Here is a 19,458-nt window from a genome sequence, read left to right on the forward strand (position 1 = left end):
TCCAGTCCCTTTGGAGAGGATGTGTTGGAGACTTCACACTGTAGACATGTGATCCAGTCCCTTTGGAGAGGATGTGTTGGAGACTTCACACTGTAGGCATGTGATCCAGTCCCTTTGGAGAGGATGTGTTGGAGACTTCACACTGTAGGCATGTGATCCAGTCCCTTTGGAGAGGATGTGTTGGAGACTTCACACTGTAGGCATGTGATCCAGTCCCTTTGGAGAGGATGTGTTGGAGACTTCACACTGTAGGCATGTGATCCAGTCCCTTTGGAGAGGATGTGTTGGAGACTTCACACTGTAGACATGTGATCCAGTCCCTTTGGAGAGGATGTGTTGGAGACTTCACACTGTAGGCATGTGATCCAGTCCCTTTGGAGAGGATGTGTTGGAGACTTCACACTGTAGACATGTGATCCAGTCCCTTTGGAGAGGATGTGTTGGAGACTTCACACTGTAGACATGTGATCCAGTCCCTTTGGAGAGGATGTGTTGGAGACTTCACACTGTAGACATGTGATCCAGTCCCTTTGGAGAGGATGTGTTGGAGACTTCACACTGTAGGCATGTGATCCAGTCCCTTTGGAGAGGATGTGTTGGAGACTTCACACTGTAGGCATGTGATCCAGTCCCTTTGGAGAGGATGTGTTGGAGACTTCACACTGTAGACATGTGATCCAGTCCCTTTGGAGAGGATGTGTTGGAGACTTCACACTGTAGACATGTGATCCAGTCCCTTTGGAGAGGATGTGTTGGAGACTTCACACTGTAGACATGTGATCCAGTCCCTTTGGAGAGGATGTGTTGGAGACTTCACACTGTAGGCATGTGATCCAGTCCCTTTGGAGAGGATGTGTTGGAGACTTCACACTGTAGGCATGTGATCCAGTCCCTTTGGAGAGGATGTGTTGGAGACTTCACACTGTAGACATGTGATCCAGTCCCTTTGGAGAGGATGTGTTGGAGACTTCACACTGTAGACATGTGATCCAGTCCCTTTGGAGAGGATGTGTTGGAGACTTCACACTGTAGACATGTGATCCAGTCCCTTTGGAGAGGATGTGTTGGAGACTTCACACTGTAGACATGTGATCCAGTCCCTTTGGAGAGGATGTGTTGGAGACTTCACACTGTAGACATGTGATCCAGTCCCTTTGGAGAGGATGTGTTGGAGACTTCACACTGTAGACATGTGATCCAGTCCCTTTGGAGAGGATGTGTTGGAGACTTCACACTGTAGACATGTGATCCAGTCCCTTTGGAGAGGATGTGTTGGAGACTTCACACTGTAGACATGTGATCCAGTCCCTTTGGAGAGGATGTGTTGGAGACTTCACACTGTAGACATGTGATCCAGTCCCTTTGGAGAGGATGTGTTGGAGACTTCACACGTGAGGGATGATCACAGGTGTGGATGTGTTTCAGGCCCACAGGAGTTTTGGCCAATGGGAGCCCTGAGCTCAGAGCTGGCTTATGCTTCTGGGAGAGCCATCATAGTGTTTATAGGGTTGAGGTAATAGAGGACAGCAACACAGCTCCATATACTACAACTGTCAAGGGATTACTTTGTCATTTTGCAACAGACACAACATGTTTATTGTTATTTTCCTCTTCCTTTGGAGGTTGTTATCCTATTAAAATGTTGTGAGAACATTCTGTTTGTCAGTAGTCGGTAGGTGGAGAGGAGGAAACAGTCTTATTAGCAAGGGAGAGGATGGAACGCTTGTCAGTTTGGGCTCATTGTGAAATCCTAATGTGTTCTCACTCCCCTGTCCAAGCGGGATGCAATGGGTCCCAAAGAAAGAGATAGAAAAGTGCCTTTTAAAAACAGCATTGCTATCTCAAACAAGGTGATTTTCTGCTCATTTAATTAATTCTTCAAATTGTTGTATAGTCTCAAACTGCTCTGCAGAAGTGTTCAGGTGAATTGTCAGAACTACTAAAACATGCCTGGTGTTCTGTAGTCGCTCAATAGTAATGAATAATTACAAAACGAGGCTTGAATCATTCAGTCTAGAATGCAATTTCAGGCAATCTGCATAACTGGCTGTAAGGCATATGGATCGCACCACAAATAAATGGCTTGATAATGTCATTATTATTTGGAATGCAAGAAATTGACGTGAGCATCAACAGTCCTGCTGTCTCCACTGGAGGCAATTCAAAATGTCAAACACCTCCTTTTTTAATTGCTCAATATCTCTAAGCAAACATGAGTGAGATTGACAATCCATTAGATAAGATTAATGAAGGAGCAGGGATGCTGAGAGGTGAGGATGTAGCTTAAGAGAATGTAGCTTAAATGCAGACCAGACAGGATTCATCTGATGACATTGAGGAGTTTACCACATTGAGGAGTTTACCACATAAGTCACCAGCTTCATTAATAAGTGCATCGACGACGTAGTCCCCACAGTGACCTTTCTTACTCTCAGACTGGTCTCACTGTCGATGTATGCACGTGCCGATCCTGGCTATTCAGAGACAGCAAATGATGCAGAGGTGAAAGAGAATGTGGGGTATGCTAACACTAGGGTTTAGAAACATGGCGACATGAGCTTACAACATATTACAGTGGCAAGATCACGGATTACAAAGGGAAACCCAGCCATGAGCTGCCCAGTGATGCGAGCCTACCAGATGAGCTAAATGCCTTCTATTCTCGCTTTCGAGGCAAGCAACATTAAGCCTTGCATGAGAGCACCAGCTGTTCTGGACGACTGTGTTATCTCGCTCTCCATAGAAGATGTGAGTAAGACCTTTATACAGGTTAACATTCAAAAGGCCGCTGGGCCACACAGATTACCAGGACGCGTACTCAGAGCATGCACTGACTAGCTGACAAGTGTCTTCACTGACATTTTCAACCTCTCCCTGACCCAACCAGATTCAGAGTGTTTAATAGTCACATGTACAGAGTTGCAGGTGTGATTGCAGGGTACAGTGAAAATATCAGCCAACATGCAGGACAAAATAGTAATAAAAACAACAATAGAAAAAGCACTATATACACATCATAACTGTAGCAGTCTGTAATAGCTACATATTTCAAGTAGCCAAGCAAAGTCCATGTACCCACGAATGCCAAGGTAACCTGTCTAAATGACTATTGCCCCGTAGCACTCACATCTGTAGCCATGAAATGCTTTGAAAGGCTGGTCATGGCTCACATCAACATCATCATCTCAGACACCCTGGACCCACTGCAATTCGCATACTTACCCAACAGATCCACAGATGATGCAATCTCATTACTCTACATTTCCCTCTCCCACCTGGACAAGAGGAACACCTATGTAGGAATACTGTTCACGCTGTTCATTGACTACAGCTCAGCGTTCAACACCATAGTGCCCACCAAGTTCATCACTAACCTCAGGACCCTGGGACTGAACGCTTCCCTCTGCAACTGGATCCTGGACTTCTTAACGGGCCGCCCTCAGGTGGTGATGGTAGGCAATAACACATCCACCACGCTGACCCTCAACACGGGGGCCCCTCAGGGGTGCATGATTAGTTCCTTACTGTACTCCTTGTTCATCCACGACTGCGTTATTAAGTTTGCTGACGACACGACTATAGTAGGCCTGATCACTGATGATGATGAGACAGCCTATAGGAAGGAAGTTATTGACCTGATAGTGTGGTGCCAGGACAACACCTCTCCCTCAACGTCAGCAAGACAAAGGAGCTGATCGTGGACTATAGGAAATGGAGGGCCGAGCACGCCCCGATCTACATCGACAGGGCTGTAGTCGAGCGGGTCGAGAGCTTCAAGTTCCTCGGTGTCCACATCATTAAGGAATTCACATGGTCCACACACACCAACACAGCTGTGAAGAAGGCGCAACAATGCCTCTTCCCCCTCCGGAGGCTGAAAAGCTTGGCATGGGCCCTCAGATCCTCAAAAAGTTATATAGCTGCACCATTGAGAGCATCTTGACTGGCTGCATCCCCACTTGGTATGGCAACTGCTTGGCATCCGACCACAAGGCGCTACAGAGGGTAGTGCGTAATGCTCAGTACATCACTGGGGACGAGCTCCCTGCCATCCATGACCTCTATACCAGGCGGTGTCAGTGAAGGCCCTAAAACTTGGCAGACTCCAGCCACCCAAGGCATAGACTGTTCTCTCTGCTACTGAACGGCAAGTGGTACCGATGCACCAAGTCTGAAAACAACAGGACCCTGAACAGCTTCTACCCCCAAGCCATACTGTAAGACTGCTAAATGGTTAACCAAATAGCTACCAGGACAATCTCAATTGATCCTTTTTGCGCTAACTCTTTTGACTCATCACATACGCTTCTGCTACTGTTTACTATCTATCCTGTTGCCTAGTCACTTTTCCCTACCTATATGTACATATCTACCTCAATTACCTCGTACCCCTAACATTGACTCGGTACTGGTACCCAGTGTATATAGCCAAGTCATCATTACTCATTGTGTATTTATTCCTCCTGTTATTATTATTCTCTATGCATTGTTGAGAAGGGCCCATAAGTAAGAATTTCACTGTTAGTCTACACCTGGTGTTTTACGAAATATGTGACAAATAACATTTTATTGTATTTGATTTGATTTAAGATCCCATTTCACATTACTTCACCCTTATACTACAGTGTAATATTCATATTAAAGTGGGGACCTATAGGAGATAAAGCATTTCTTAATAGCATTGAGATTCACCAGTCTGCCTTGAAATGAGTGCAGTTCAATATAAAAGCCACTCAGTCAGTACAAACCAATTCCCCTTCAGGTATTAAAGTACAGTATGAGTAATACAGTAGAGAAAATAACAGCTGAGGTAAAAACGCAGTAACACTGTGTAACACGGTGCGTATGATCCATTAGGATGAGCGATGACAGGGTGATGGTATGAGTTTCCGAACACCCTGAGCGTGTGAGAGCATTACTTCCTGATTAGACATGAGTAATATTATGTATGAGTCCGATCATTAACTCTGGACCTTTGTAACAATGTAACAATTCTAATGCCCTTTTTTTAACAAGGTTTCTCTTCAAACCCTGTAGGGGTTAGAAGTACAAGGGGTATCTGTTTTTAAAAGTCGGTTATGAGCAGAGCTGATATGAGGGGCTCTGTAGCTATGTAGACTGCGGTGGCAAAGGGAGCCGCATTAAACTTGTGTTATTTTCTCTGCGAGTAGTTCACTCACAAGAAGACAGCAAAATCCTAAATCTGGCCCACCACTGACAATGTGATGGTGTTAGCGCTTTAGTGAGGATGGCACAGACTTCAGATTAGTATCTATCAGTGGAGGATCCTCTGAGGAGGAAGGGGAGGACCATCCTCCTCAGTAAATTTAATAAAATGACATTTTTTAAAACATTGAAAAAGATATCCTTTTTAGATAAAATTATACTAAATGTATTCAAATGTCACCAAAGAATTGATTAAAACACAGTGTTTTGCAACGAAGGTCTACAGTAGCCTCAGCTAGGGTAGCACCATGGTGTAGCCATCCTCCTCTTGGTACATTGACTTCAATGCAACACTATCAACAAGGCAGGTCCTACAGGCCCTAGTTTTGTCGCACCTTGACTAATGTTCAGTCGTGTGGTCAAGTGCCACAAAAAAGGACTTAGGAAAATTGCAATTGGCTCAGAACAGGGCAGCACGGCTGGACCTTGGATGTACACAGAGAGCTAATATGAATAATATGAATGTCAATCTCTCCTGGCTCAAAATGGAGGAGAGATTGACTTCATCACTACTTGTATTTATGAGAGGTATTGACATGTTGAATGCACCGAGCTGTCTGTCTAAACTACTGGCACACAACACAAGCAGTAAAATTAGATTTAAAAAAACACCTTATGTACAGACACACAGGTACAGACACATGCACACGCACACACACACACACACACACACACAATAACATACGCACTATACATACACATGGATTTAGTACTGTAGATATGCAGTAGTGGTGGAGTAGGGGCCTGAGGGCACACAGTGTGTTGTGAAATCTGTGAATGTATTGTAATGTTTTAAAATTGTATAAACTGCCTCAATTTTGCTTGATCCCAGGAAGAGTGCCAGGCTAATGGGGATCCATAATAAATACACCCTCTTCCATAGACTTACACAGTAATTATGACAACTTCCGCAGGACATCCTCCAACCTATCAGAGCTCTTGCAGCATGAACTGACATGTTGTCCACCCAACCAAAGATCAGAGAACAAATCTAGTACTGAAAGCGTGAGCTACAGCTAGCTAGCACTGCAGTGCATAAAATGTGGTGAGTAGTTGACTCAAAGTGAGAGAAAGACAATAGTTGAACAGTTTTCAACAAATTAATTTCTTCAAAAATGAAGAAGCAAGAGAGAGAGAGAGCGAGTAATTTTTTTTACTTTCAGTTTTCACTTACTAGTAAATGCAGCTCACTACTTTAGTTACTCAAACACCGGGCTCAAACAGAGGGATGGTATGCTAGCTAGCTGGCTATGACTATCCAACACAACACTAGAACTCTTCCAAGTCAAAATAAGCTTTTGGTTTTATTAATTTATTGCCACCTGGGCCCACCGCTGTAACTGCTTACTGACTATACTCTATAATATTACTGCATGATTGTAGTGGGTTTACTAATGCATTAGTTCTATTAGCTATGTTGACTAGGACGTTACTTTAGCTAATATGGTGACAACGATGTAGGCTGTGTGTAGCGGTATGACATGGTTTGGCTTGGAAAGGTTTTTTCACCTGGTCACATACAGCTGATGTGTTGTTCATTGAAGTACATGAATGAAGGGAAAAGGTGAGGGGAGGAGAGCATAGAGGCTAGAAGTAATACAACGTGGCTGTTATGAAAGTGATCTGTGTTTATGCATGATCAGAGGTGTATTCATTCTGCTGATTCTGTTGAAAAACATTTCTTAAACGGAAGCAAACGAAACTGAAAAAAAATAACTGAATTTGTCCAATGGAAACTCTCGTTTGCAACTGTTGGACTAATGATTATACCCTAGATAAGCTAGATGCAGGCAAGAGTGTGCAAGGCGGTATTGAATGTGTCACTATCTGTCTATGTGTCACTGTCTGTCGTCTCAAATTTTTCTCTCCACCTGTGTACACCTACGTTGTACACTTTCATTCATAGGCTAGGTTGTAGCAACCTCATGATGGGTATAGGGAAAATTTGAGTGTCATGTAGTAGCCTAAACCTATCGATGTTACATTGAGCTGAGTGAAGGAATATGAATGACAGTCATCCAACATGCTGTTATAGAAATAAGGCCATGCTCATAAAAAAAATTATCATCCTCCTGCTTAATATACTGTTATGGAAGAACAAGTCGTTTGATTGGCTACTGCGGGGTCTGATGTATGGACAAGGCACATTCCACTAGTCCTTGACAGTGACCTGATAATGTAGAGTACCTGATGAAGCATGTGTCATGTACGTACTGGGGTGGGGGGGGAAAAGAGAGTGGATGGATAGATCGTCCAATGAGAAATGGGATTTGTCAGACCGATGCCTTTGACTTGTGAGATAGCAGCTTTATCTGTGTCTCTCCTAAAGCAACAATTACCCAATACAATCCTCTATCAGGTTTTGAGGTGAGGCCATATTGCATAAGCCTAACTATACTGCTCTATGTAGATCCTTATCTGCAATAGGATATACGGCAACATTAACATCTGACTGTTTTGCTGTTATGTTTCAGTACAGTTTCCGACCCATGCTTTCTCTTACTGTTCTCTGGCTGGGTAGGTGATACTTGTATTTGTATATTTCCTTTTCTCATGTTCTTCTTTGCTCTGTTCCAGGTGATTCCCCAGGCCAGTGTTGGAGAGGTGCACCACACCATCCGCACCCCCTTCCAGAGGGTTGATGACTTCTTCATCCCTCCAACCAACCTCATCATCACTCACGTCAGGTACGGATGTCCCGCTAACCTTAAACACTGGTGGTGAACTCACCACCTCATCATCGCAATCCCTCTCAAGTAGAGGAGAAAAGAGCATATTAGAATTTTAATGAGAAACCTCACCGCACTGTAATCACCATTAACCTTTCCCTTGAACTTTGTCATCTTAGGTTTGGCTTCGTCTTCCTCAAATCTGAACCCGCGGTGCATAAGATTGACTTAGAGACCTTCCACCGAGTCAAAACCATCAGCCTGAAGACCTACAGCTGTGTGCCCGTCAGCATGGCTTACACACACTTGAGTGGATTCTACTTCATCCAGTGCCAGTCTCAGAGCAGGGACCCCTCGTCAGCCCAGCCACAGCTCCTGATCGACAGTGTCACCGACACCGTCATTGGGCCCAACCTCAACATCACGGGCCAGCCCTACGTGTCCCCGAACGGCCGCTACATCGTTACCCCGGACCAGCAGCGCGGCAAGGTCAGAGTTCAGACAGTGTCCTTCCAGGGGGTGCTGGGTCTGAGCCGGGAATTGGACACCTCGCTCCTCGTGTCCGACCTGGTCTTCCAGCCTTCCTTCACTGAGTCCAATCAGTACACGGTGGTAGCTGCCTCTGGCTCAGGCATGGACCTGGTTTTCTCTGACCTGGCGTCAGGCCACAGCGAGGTCCTCAAGAGCCTCAAGGAGCCCCTGTCACCCCACACCTGGCCCTGGGGGGGGCCCAACAGAGTGGTGGTGTCCAGCGGACTGTTTGGCCAGTACCTGGTCACACCCTCAGCGGAATCCCTCTTTGTGTTGAACGGCAAACAGAAGACGCCCCACTGCGAGGTGTCAGACATCAAGAGAGGGAACACAGTGGTGTGGGTGGGAGAGGTATGAGAAAGAGGGAAGAGAGAGAGAGAGATAGAGAGAGAAAGAGAGATCAGGCCAAAACACTTAAGATATATGTGGACATAAGTGGACTCAACCCTAGGACTGAGTGAGAGGAACACATGTCTAGGTTATTGTAACAAAAATACACAAAAAATTATAATTGAAAAAAATATTAAGAAAATCCTATTGTGATATTTTTACGGGGAGAAGGTGCGTGGGGAGGCCCTTCAGTGCAACAGTGATCTATGTGCACTTAACTGAGAGGAGTTATGCATTATAGCACTTCCTTGTAACACTGCAGATACATGTAACAGGAGAGGGATATAATGATGACGTTTTGAAAACATTAACTATGCACAATGCTCACTTTTTTAGAGTAAAGCTTTTTGGTTTCAAGATGTTTGTCGTTCACCAGTGCTGCAAATAGTCACAACAAGATGTCTGTCTGGCTTTAGTGTATACATGTGTTTTCAGTCCTTTACAAAACCACTGCTCTCTGTTATTTGCCTTTGTCTGTGGAAATGGTATTGTACGCTTTCTCTAAAAGCTCTCATCCTGACCAACACATATAGGTTACTTTAAAACACATGTTGTACCCTATAAGTCATAACCTGTTACTTTCAAAAAAGACCACGTTTCCATCCATTAGCTAAGAACAGTGGATATCTAATAGCCTACAGTAGAAAACCCATTAAAACATGTTATTGTACAAAGACTAGATATGGTACAGTATACCAGCTCTTCCCCCTCAATCTCACACAGTAAACCTACTTCCAGTTTTGATCCGGTGACCTCCTAGTCCTCTGTCTACCAAGTCTAGCATTGTAAGGATCTTGTTCATCAGCATGGAGGTATTGTAAGTCCTATGTATCCTGTTTCTGCCCTATAGCTTGGTTCCATCACGCTCCATGACTGAAATCCAACTTCCCCTAAAGAATAGCTCTTCCTATTGCATTATTACTGGCTAGTGCTGTGTGCGACGAGCTAGTTACAGCAAAACAACACTATCAAAAAATACATAAACCGAGATAATCAGATTTGTTGTTCATGTTTGTGATTTATATATTTGCTAATACTTTACTCAATCTGACACAGAAGCAGAGGCTTGATTATGTTTCCTAGACCACTGTTGCACTGAGAGAAATGTGTGTATTTCAGAAAGAGTGAGGCAGAGATGTGTAATATATATTCAAAAAGCTCAATTCGAAGCCCAATTATTTTGCAGATGTCATGGAAAAACAACATTTCAGGAATTACCATCAAAAAGCATCAGGCACCCAGACCGCAGTACCTATCTTGCCACCAATACAGAGTAACTTCAGAATAATTCATACGAGTCACCACCAAACGCTTCATCAGGACTGAGTGTTCCATATGCATGTACTGAGAGTTGAGGCTCATCACACTAATGTTATTTCAGAGCAATCAAAGGTGCATTGTCGACAAGGTAATTTCCTCTTGAATGACATCTGCAGCATTTACCATAAATGTGACCTCCGCGATCATCAGGAAAATGTACTTTAAAAGGTTCATTGTCACTGGTACAATGTGCTTGTCGTCAACGCGCCTCTGATTGAATCCCGGCCTTCGAGTGCACAGGATCACATACTGTACATTGCATACATTTTCTCTAACCAAGACCCTGGCTGTAGACCGAACCTCTTGGTGTGATGTTGACATTAGAGACACTGTTGTAGATATACATTGTTCTTAGTTAGATTAGAACACATTCAAACATGAACTGTAGAGTTTTCTTTATGCATTTCCTGTATTCTGGTTTTTGAGGGAAATGGTTTGTAAAAAAAAATCTAATAAAATGACCAAAAAAAGCTTGCAGCTGTGTCACACTATAAATTACTTTGAACATAAAATATATAAATATTCAGGGACAAATTTCCACCAAACACATACATCTGTTGCTAAGGTGAAGCCTAACTATGGTACAAAACCCCAAACTGTTCATTTTCCTGTGTATGTATTTGAATGTTACATGAAATTGTTTGTTTGTTGATGTTTGGGCTCTGGATTTGGCTCTTTTTGCGGAGCAGTTTCACATTTCAAATGGTATCCTGACACCTGGACAGCACGGCTCTGAAAATTGTACAATATTCTTCTTCGATCCAAAGCCCAATTGAGACAGTGTAGCTTTCTGTCTGAAACCAGGCAAGAGTCATTTCTAACTGTGGAGTGCCATTTGTAGTGCTCAGAAGAGTGGCACAGACCAGTCAATGATAAACATAGTTTTTTCTGTTGAGTCAGGATGTGGTGAGTGGTAATAGGTTTTGAGTTGCCCCCCCACCCCTCAAAATAATAGCTCAAGACCCTGTTGAGATTTGAGACATTGACTAAACACTAAGAATATATCAGCACTGTGGTGATAGTTGGCTGAAACATGCATCTTTGTTACCATCCCTAAGACCTGGCTAATCAAAAACAAGCTGTACCTGCTTCTACATCTCATATTGTAAACAGAGCTGCACAGTCCTTTAAGAACTAAAACAGAGCTGCACAGTCCTTTAAGAACTCAAACAGAGCTGCACAGTCATTTAAGAACTCAAACAGAGCTGCACAGTCATTTAAGAACTAAAACAGAGCTGCACAGTCATTTAAGAACTAAAACAGAGCTGCACAGTCCTGTAAGAACTCAAACAGAGCTGCACAGTCCTTTAAGAACTCAAACAGAGCTGCACAGTCCTTTAAGAACTCAAACAGAGCTGCACAGTCCTTTAAGAACTCAAACAGAGCTGCACAGTCCTTTAAGAACTAAAACAGAGCTGCACAGTCCTTTAAGAACTCAAACAGAGCTGCACAGTCATTTAAGAACTAAAACAGAGCTGCACAGTCCTTTAAGAACTCAAACAGAGCTGCACAGTCATTTAAGAACTAAAACAGAGCTGCACAGTCCTTTAAGAACTAAAACAGAGCTGCACAGTCCTTTAAGAACTCAAACAGAGCTGCACAGTCATTTAAGAACTAAAACAGAGCTGCACAGTCCTTTAAGAACTCAAACAGAGCTGCACAGTCCTTTAAGAACTCAAACAGAGCTGCACAGTCCTTTAAGAACTCAAACAGAGCTGCACAGTCCTTTAAGAACTCAAACAGAGCTGCACAGTCCTTTAAGAACTCAAACAGAGCTGCACAGTCCTTTAAGAACTCAAACAGAGCTGCACAGTCCTTTAAGAACTCAAACAGAGCTGCACAGTCATTTAAGAACTAAAACAGAGCTGCACAGTCCTTTAAGAACTCAAACAGAGCTGCACAGTCATTTAAGAACTAAAACAGAGCTGCACAGTCATTTAAGAACTCAAACAGAGCTGCACAGTCCTTTAAGAACTCAAACAGAGCTGCACAGTCCTTTAAGAACTCAAACAGAGCTGCACAGTCCTTTAAGAACTCAAACAGAGCTGCACAGTCCTTTAAGAACTCAAACAGAGCTGCACAGTCCTTTAAGAACTCAAAGTTCTTATCAGATCTTAATTAATACAGGCTCAACTAAGTAGATTCAAATCAGCAGATATGTCACTTTTCTTTTAAATGAATATCAACAACACAAGATGCCTAAATTAGAGGATACATGTGTGCTGTTCTAAGATCTTTAGTAACCTAGGTAACCTTAAAGGCTTTTAGCTGTATCCGTGCTGGTTTATCTCTATGCAACACATTCTCATTGTTAAGGCAATTACTGTTGTATGATGTATGTGTTTTGTGAGCATAATCCTGTACGTTACATCAGTATTTTCTATAGTGAGTGAATTTTTCCCAAGAAGACATTAAAACCTGAGTTTGGGTGTTTAAACGGATCATTTGTCATCCAATTGTTAAGTCCACTGATCATTCTTGTTGTCCACTCGCAAACTGTGAAGGGATGGTTCCTTCAATGTTTCCTCCACACCTTTCCATGACAATGTGTGTCTCAATCTTCCATTCAAACTATTATCAACATTTTGTTAATAACTTTCTCTCGTCTTTGTTCGATTTCGATGTACAGTTGCTAACAATTTGGCCGCATATGGATGATTTGATTCCATTTTTTTTTTTTTATATTCAGAGAACGTTTTAATATTTTTTAGTTGCGTCATCGGAACTGAAATGTAATGAACAGGTGTCTATACCCCATATTATCCACAGACAAGACCCATCTCACCAGTGATGTATTTGAATTAGCATTGACTGTAAGGACAAGACATCAATTGTATTGTGTTGCCTGGGATGTAACTTTTCTTTCCCCCTTGTTTTACAATAAAATATGAAAATTAAGTACTTACCAAGAAGCGTCTTGTCTTTAAAAACATGCTACAGAATGGGTAAATAATTATACCCATAAGAAGGTGCCTAGATTCTCTTTAGATGCTATTCATTTAATCTCCCAATCTATGGATGCCAAAACAGAGGAAAAAATTGAAGTTTATTTAGTTTATAGTTAGTTTATTTCTGTTGTGGAGGTGCACCACTGTCTCTTAAGTTATAATTGGAGGTTGAAACATGGTGGACCAAAAGCAGGGCTTCCAAAAAAAGTTATCTGATTTTATAATCCCATATAACTGTGCTTTGAAGGAGTCAAGGAGTCTACAACAATATTGATGAATCGTAGGTTCTTTGCCACTCATCAATTACCTGATGACCCCACCTACTCCACCCTGTCCCTCTCTAAGCCATTGTCATTCTTAATCCTCGTTTATACCTGGCGCTAACATGCGTCCTTTGTCCTGATCTTGTCCACATTCTGATTGTGTCTACATTTCCAGACAGGTGTAGATGATTAAAAGACACAATGTGATCTGATTGTGATCACATCTACCCGACCACCTTTGGAGGTAGTCAAGCACGCATTGTGTCTGGATATCAATCAAGCGTGAACAGATCTGGATGGTCAAACCTTTTAAATCATCATTATACCAGCCTCTAAAATGATTGACAGGTATAGAGGCAGAACCATCATTCCCCTGTACCATACCATCCTCCCTCCACTCCTAGTAGCACCATTGATTTATGGCATCAGTCATTGTCTTAATAATAAAAATAAACACAGTCATATTATTTTGAAATAATATGCATACAGGGAGGCACCAGACAATCTGGTCATAATGCGGACGGTTAAGAGACGCATTTTAATACAATGTGTAGTTCATATTGATCAGATGATAAAACTCATATATTACCGCAAGGTGTAAACGAGGCTTTAGTGTCAGACAACTGCTGCGATAGCTAGCTGGCAACTGGCCTTCAGACTTGTGGAAGTTTATGTAATCTATAGGCTTCAATGTTCAACATGGTCTCCGATCCATGTTCATTACTTACAGCAATGTGCTTGTGAGGGTCACGGTCAATATCCTCTTCATCAGCATCAGGTTTCCCAGGACACACAGTCCCTTCCCAGGCAGAGCCGAGCGGATCAGGATGGTGGCTCAAACCACAGAGCATGACAAACTGATCACACGGATAATTACCACCCTGTTCACTCTGCCTGTGTCCCAAAAGGTACCTTATTCCCTATGTAGTGCACTACACTCTTAAAAAAAAGGTTCCAAAGGGTTCTTTGGCTGTCCCCATAGGACAACCCTTTTTAGTTCCAGGTAGAACCCTTTTTGCTTCCAGGTAGAACCCTTTTGGGTTCCTTGTAGAACGCTCTCTGGAACGGGTTCTTTCTGGAACCAATAGGATTCTACCTGGAACCAAAAATAGTTCTTCAAAGGGTTCTCCGATGGGGACAGCCAAAGAATCCTTTCAGGTTACTAAGAGTGTACTTTTGATCAGGGCACATAGGGCTCTGGTCAAAAGTTGTGCACTATGTAGGGAATACAGACATAGGACCTTAATTTGATCACCCTTTTGCAGGAGAGCTTGTAGTATATTTGAGGTTTATAAAGGCTTCTAAAGTTTGTAATTTCCACTTTGAAAATTTCCCTTATGAAAAATGTATATACCCCTACAAAAATGTCCATTAATTATAATCCACATAATAATTTCCTGTTGTTGGAAACCCAAATTGGTCTACACGGACAAGTTCTGGCCTGGTTTAGATCTTATCTGTCGAAAAGATATCAGTTTGTCTCTGTGGATGGTTTGTCCTCTGACAAATCAACTGTACATTTCGGTGTTCCTCAATGTTCCGTTTTAGGACCACTATTGTTTTCACTATATATTTTACCTTTTACCTTTACCTTGGTGATGTCATTCGGAAACATAATGTTAACTTTCACTGCTATGCGGATGACACACAGCCGTACATTTTGATGAAACATGGTGAAGCCCCAAAATTGCCCTCGCTAGAAGCCTGTGTTTCAGACATAAGGAAGTGGATGGCTGCAAATGTTCTACTTTTAAACTCGGACAAAACAGTGATGCTTGTTCTAGGTCCCAAGAAACAAAGAGATCTTCTGTTGAGTCTGACAATTAATCTTGATGCTTGTACAGTCGTCTCAAATAAAACTGAAGGACCTCGGCGTTACTCTGGACCCTGATCTCTCTTTTGACGAACATATCAAGACTGTTTCAAGGACAGCTTTTTTCTACGTAACATTGCAAAAATCAGAAACCTTCTGTCCAAAAATGATGCAGAAAAATGTATCCATGCTTTTGTCACTTCTAGGTTAGACTACTGCAATGGTCTACTTTCCGGCTACCCGGATAAAGCACTAAATAAACTTCAGTTAGTGCTAAACACGGCTGCTAGAATCCTGACTTGAACCAAAAAAAATTATCATATTACTCCAGTGCTAGCATCTCTACATTGGCTTCCTGTTAAGGCAAGGGCTGATTTCAAGGTTTTATTGCTAACCTACATGGGCTTGCTCCTACCTATCTTTCCGATTTGGTCCTGCCGTACATACCTACACGCACGCTACGATGACAAGACACAGGCCTCCTAATTGTCCCTAGAATTTCTAAGCAAACAGCTGGAGGCAGGGCTTTCTCCTATAGAGCTCCATTTTTATGGAATGGTCTGCCTAACCATGTGAGAGACTCATCTCTTTGGTAGGTCCTATGATTGAGTGTAGTCTGGCCCAGGAGTGTGAAGGTGAACGGAAAGGCACTGGAGCAACGACCCACCCTTGCTGTCTCTGCCTGGCCAGTTCCCCTCTCTCCACTGGGATTCTCTGCCTCTAACCCTATTACAGGGGCTGAGTCACTGGCTTACTGGTGCTCTTTCATGCCGTTCCTAGGAGGGGTGCGTCACTTGAGTGGGTTGAGTCACTGACGTGCTCTTCCTGTCTGGGTTGACGCCCCCTCTTGGGTTGTGCCATGGCAGAGATCTTTGTGGGCTATACTCGGCCTTGTAGTGATCCCTCTAGTGGTGTGGGGGCTGTGCTTCGGCCAAGTGGGTGGGGTTATATCCTGCCTGTTTGGCCCTGTCCGGGGGTATCGTCGGATGGGGCCACAGTGGCTCCCGACCTTTCCTGTCTCAGCCTCCAGTATTTATGCTGCAGTAGTTTATATGTTGGGGGGCTAGGGTCAGTCTGTTACATCTGGAGTATTTCTCCTGTCTTATCCGGTGTGAATTTAAGTATGCGCTCTCTAATTCTCTCTTTCTCTCTTTTTTTCTCTCTTTCTTTCTTTCTCTCTCAGAGGACCTGAGCCCTAGGACCATGCCTCAGGACTACCTGGCCTGATGACTCCTTGCTGTCCCCAGTCTACCTGGCCGTGCTGCTGCTCCAGTTTCAACTGTTCTGCCTGCGGCTATGGAACCCTGACCTATTCACCGGACGTGCTGCCTGTCCCAGACCTGCTGTTTTCAACTCTCTAGAGACAGCAGGAGCGGTAGAGATACTCTGAATGATCGGCTATGAAAAGCCAACTGACATTTACTCCTGAGGTGCTGACCTGTTGCACCCTCGACAACCACTGTGATTATTATTATTTGACCCTGCTGGTCATCTATGAACATTTGAACATCTTGGCCATGTTCTGTTATAATCTCCACCCGGCACAGCCAGAAGAGTACTGGCCACCCCTCATAGCCTGGTTCCTCTCTAGGTTTCTTCGTAGGTTCTGGCCTTTCTAGGGAGTTTTTCCTAGCCACCGTGCTTCTACGCCTGCATTGCTTGCTGTTTGGGGTTTTAGGCTTGGTTTCTGTACAGCACTTTGAGATATCAGCTGATGTAAGAAGGGCTTTATAAATACATTTGATTTTATTTTATTTGCTGCAGGATTATTTTCCTGCTGTAGCAAACTGGCTCAAATTAAGGGTTCTATTTTGGACACATCCACCGCCTCCATCTCCCAGGATTCCAGGCACCAACAGGATAGAACGCAGAAGTATCGCGGAAGATCTGTGTTAAAATGTCATGGCCATTTCCGATTGAGCTGACTGACATATGCAGCGTTTACCATGAATTCAGTCTCTGCGAACATCTCTCTCTCTCTCATCATATTAAGCAGACAGAAATCACAAACAAGTCAGAATGGGAATGATGCTCTCTCACTGTTATACTCAGGACAAACAAGGCCATTTTCAAACTGTATGTTTTATATTTCTGGCACTTCTGAGTTGAGAAACACCAACATGAATAATTATTACAAAGTTAGAATAGTGTGTTTGTGTCCCTCTCCATGCCATGTCTACATTGTATGAAATCTGAACCTGTGAGGTTATATATTTTTTATTTAACCTTTAGGTTTAAATACAATATTGTTCGAAATGTAATAGCAAACACTTCCTCCAGATAGTTTTTTGACAGAAGTTCACTGAATCCACTGCTTTTATTTGTTGAATCATGTTCTATCTCTGTAGGACAACGGACATGTTTACTGGAAATAGCAGAGGATTAAGTGTTAGCTGTCTTCCAAGCAGCAGTAGCAGCATGCTACCTAATGGCATATTGTATCTTCATTAGGTCCATAGACGGGTATGTGGATGTCCCCATTTCCATAGGCAATCAGGGCTAATATCAACATCAGCTAAGGTCCTGGCTCTTAAGTAGTTGTGCAGACACCATCTCCACTATGTTCTTTCTTAAAAGGAAGTAGAGGGAGGCCAATAGACGTAACGCCATTATATGTGATAATTGACTGTGATAACAAAACGAGTCATCTTATCTCTTATAGCAAAAGACAGAAACTGATGTTAATCAACAAGCCATGTTGGTATTGTAGACCATAAAAAAACATAAGGTCCTTTTTGAACCTATACTGTGATTTCAAATTCAAACCAGTAAAATAGCAGCCGTATAAAAACAGACAGTATAGGAGCCCCAACGATGTACTTAGCTGTGGCTCTGATCCAGAATCACTGTGAGCTGATGAGGGGTTTGGCTTCTTCCCCTTCAATGGGCAGTCATCCAGGGAGCAGCCATTTACATATAGACCTGGGCCCACATCCACAAAGCATCTCAGCGCCTGAGTGCTGATGTAGGATCTGTCCATATAATCTTATTCAGTATGATCTAAAACTGATCCAAGATCAGCACGCCTACCCTGAGACATTTTGTGGATACGGGCCCAGCACCGTGTCGGAGGAGAGGAGCTAAAACTGTCTGATAAAAAATGCTTAGAAATGACATTTCGTTCCGCCGGAGAATTAGGTACATATATAAAACATGAAATAGAAAAATATTTGGCCCATCACAGATATTATTAGAGTCGTAATCCATGGTGTTGACAGTAGAAGCAAGAACTGTGATATGACTTCATTTTTCAACAGATGGCTTAAATGTTTAATGAACAGATTCATGTTCTGTCTCTACTTCGTTATATCTTTGAGTTATAGAATTTAATAAGCATTATAGCCCAGTTGCATATTGCTATTCAAATATCTGTTTGTGTAAATGAGTTCTGAAGTGACTAAGTCCAAGAAGAGTACGTTCGCATTTTTCAGTGGAGTGAGGCTGAGTGGAGAATAAACACTGTAATATCAACAAAGTCCGTTCCCATTTGGTTTTTCCTGCAGCATATGTTTTATTGATGCAGGCATCAGATCCGGAATCAGATCAGGCTGTCATGGGGTAAGTGATCAATGAGCAGAGAATGGGTCTCTCCTGGCCCCTCCTTCACCGGCTAGCTTTACGCTAATCAAGTCAGAGCTCATTATCTGGCAATTCCCAATAAACTCCACGTTAATACTGATGAAAGCAGAGACGGATGGAAATGAGTATTGAGAAAAATGTGTAAATCACATTTTAATTATGCCGGCTGTGGTAATATAATAGGGCCTAATGAAAATAATGTTTTGCTGCTGTGCTGACAGTGTGACATTTACCCAGCTGGTCTGGATAAGAGCGTCTGCTAAATGACTTAAATGTAAATGTAAATGGTGATTTGTGAGGGAGGGAGGGGAGGGGTGTGGACGAGAGGGGACCAATCGGGGGCTTTAGGGGGGTTTAAGGGGGCTGGGGGTGTCCTTGATGGATTCAGTGAACGGAATCCCATTCTGGAGCTGCTGAGGTGTTGCATTGAGACAGCCCAAAGGAGGTGGCCAGAGACTGAAAACCTTGACCTTCCATTCCACTCTGCCTAGTACCGAATCACATTGGCTAGATGCCAAAAGAGGAAATGAAAGGGAAGTTGTGGATAATGTGGATAGACTGAACTGACAGCCACTTATTGTAATCATCAATACATTTGTATATAACGAGTTGGGCCATTGCGGTTTCTGCATTATGATGCATTTACATGACACTACAACATTCTATGGCAGCCATGTTAACTCCCCATTAACATTACATGGGTAACATTTAAACAATGT

General features: G+C 42.9%; 1 protein-coding gene across 1 annotated transcript in view; it reads left to right on the forward strand.

The window, feature by feature from the left end:
• LOC120056758 (follistatin-related protein 4-like) overlaps positions 1 to 8,783 on the forward strand; it is a 141,136-nt gene extending 132,353 nt beyond the window's left edge. Inside the window, exons 13-14 of the mRNA XM_039004966.1 lie at positions 7,804 to 7,913; positions 8,075 to 8,783. Of these exons, the coding sequence (XP_038860894.1) occupies positions 7,804 to 7,913; positions 8,075 to 8,783 (819 nt within the window). The remainder of the gene's footprint in view (positions 1 to 7,803; positions 7,914 to 8,074) is intronic.
• The last annotated feature ends 10,675 nt before the right edge of the window (positions 8,784 to 19,458 follow it).

This window comes from Salvelinus namaycush, chromosome 12, assembly GCF_016432855.1.
Source record: "Salvelinus namaycush isolate Seneca chromosome 12, SaNama_1.0, whole genome shotgun sequence".
NCBI lineage: Eukaryota > Metazoa > Chordata > Actinopteri > Salmoniformes > Salmonidae > Salvelinus > Salvelinus namaycush.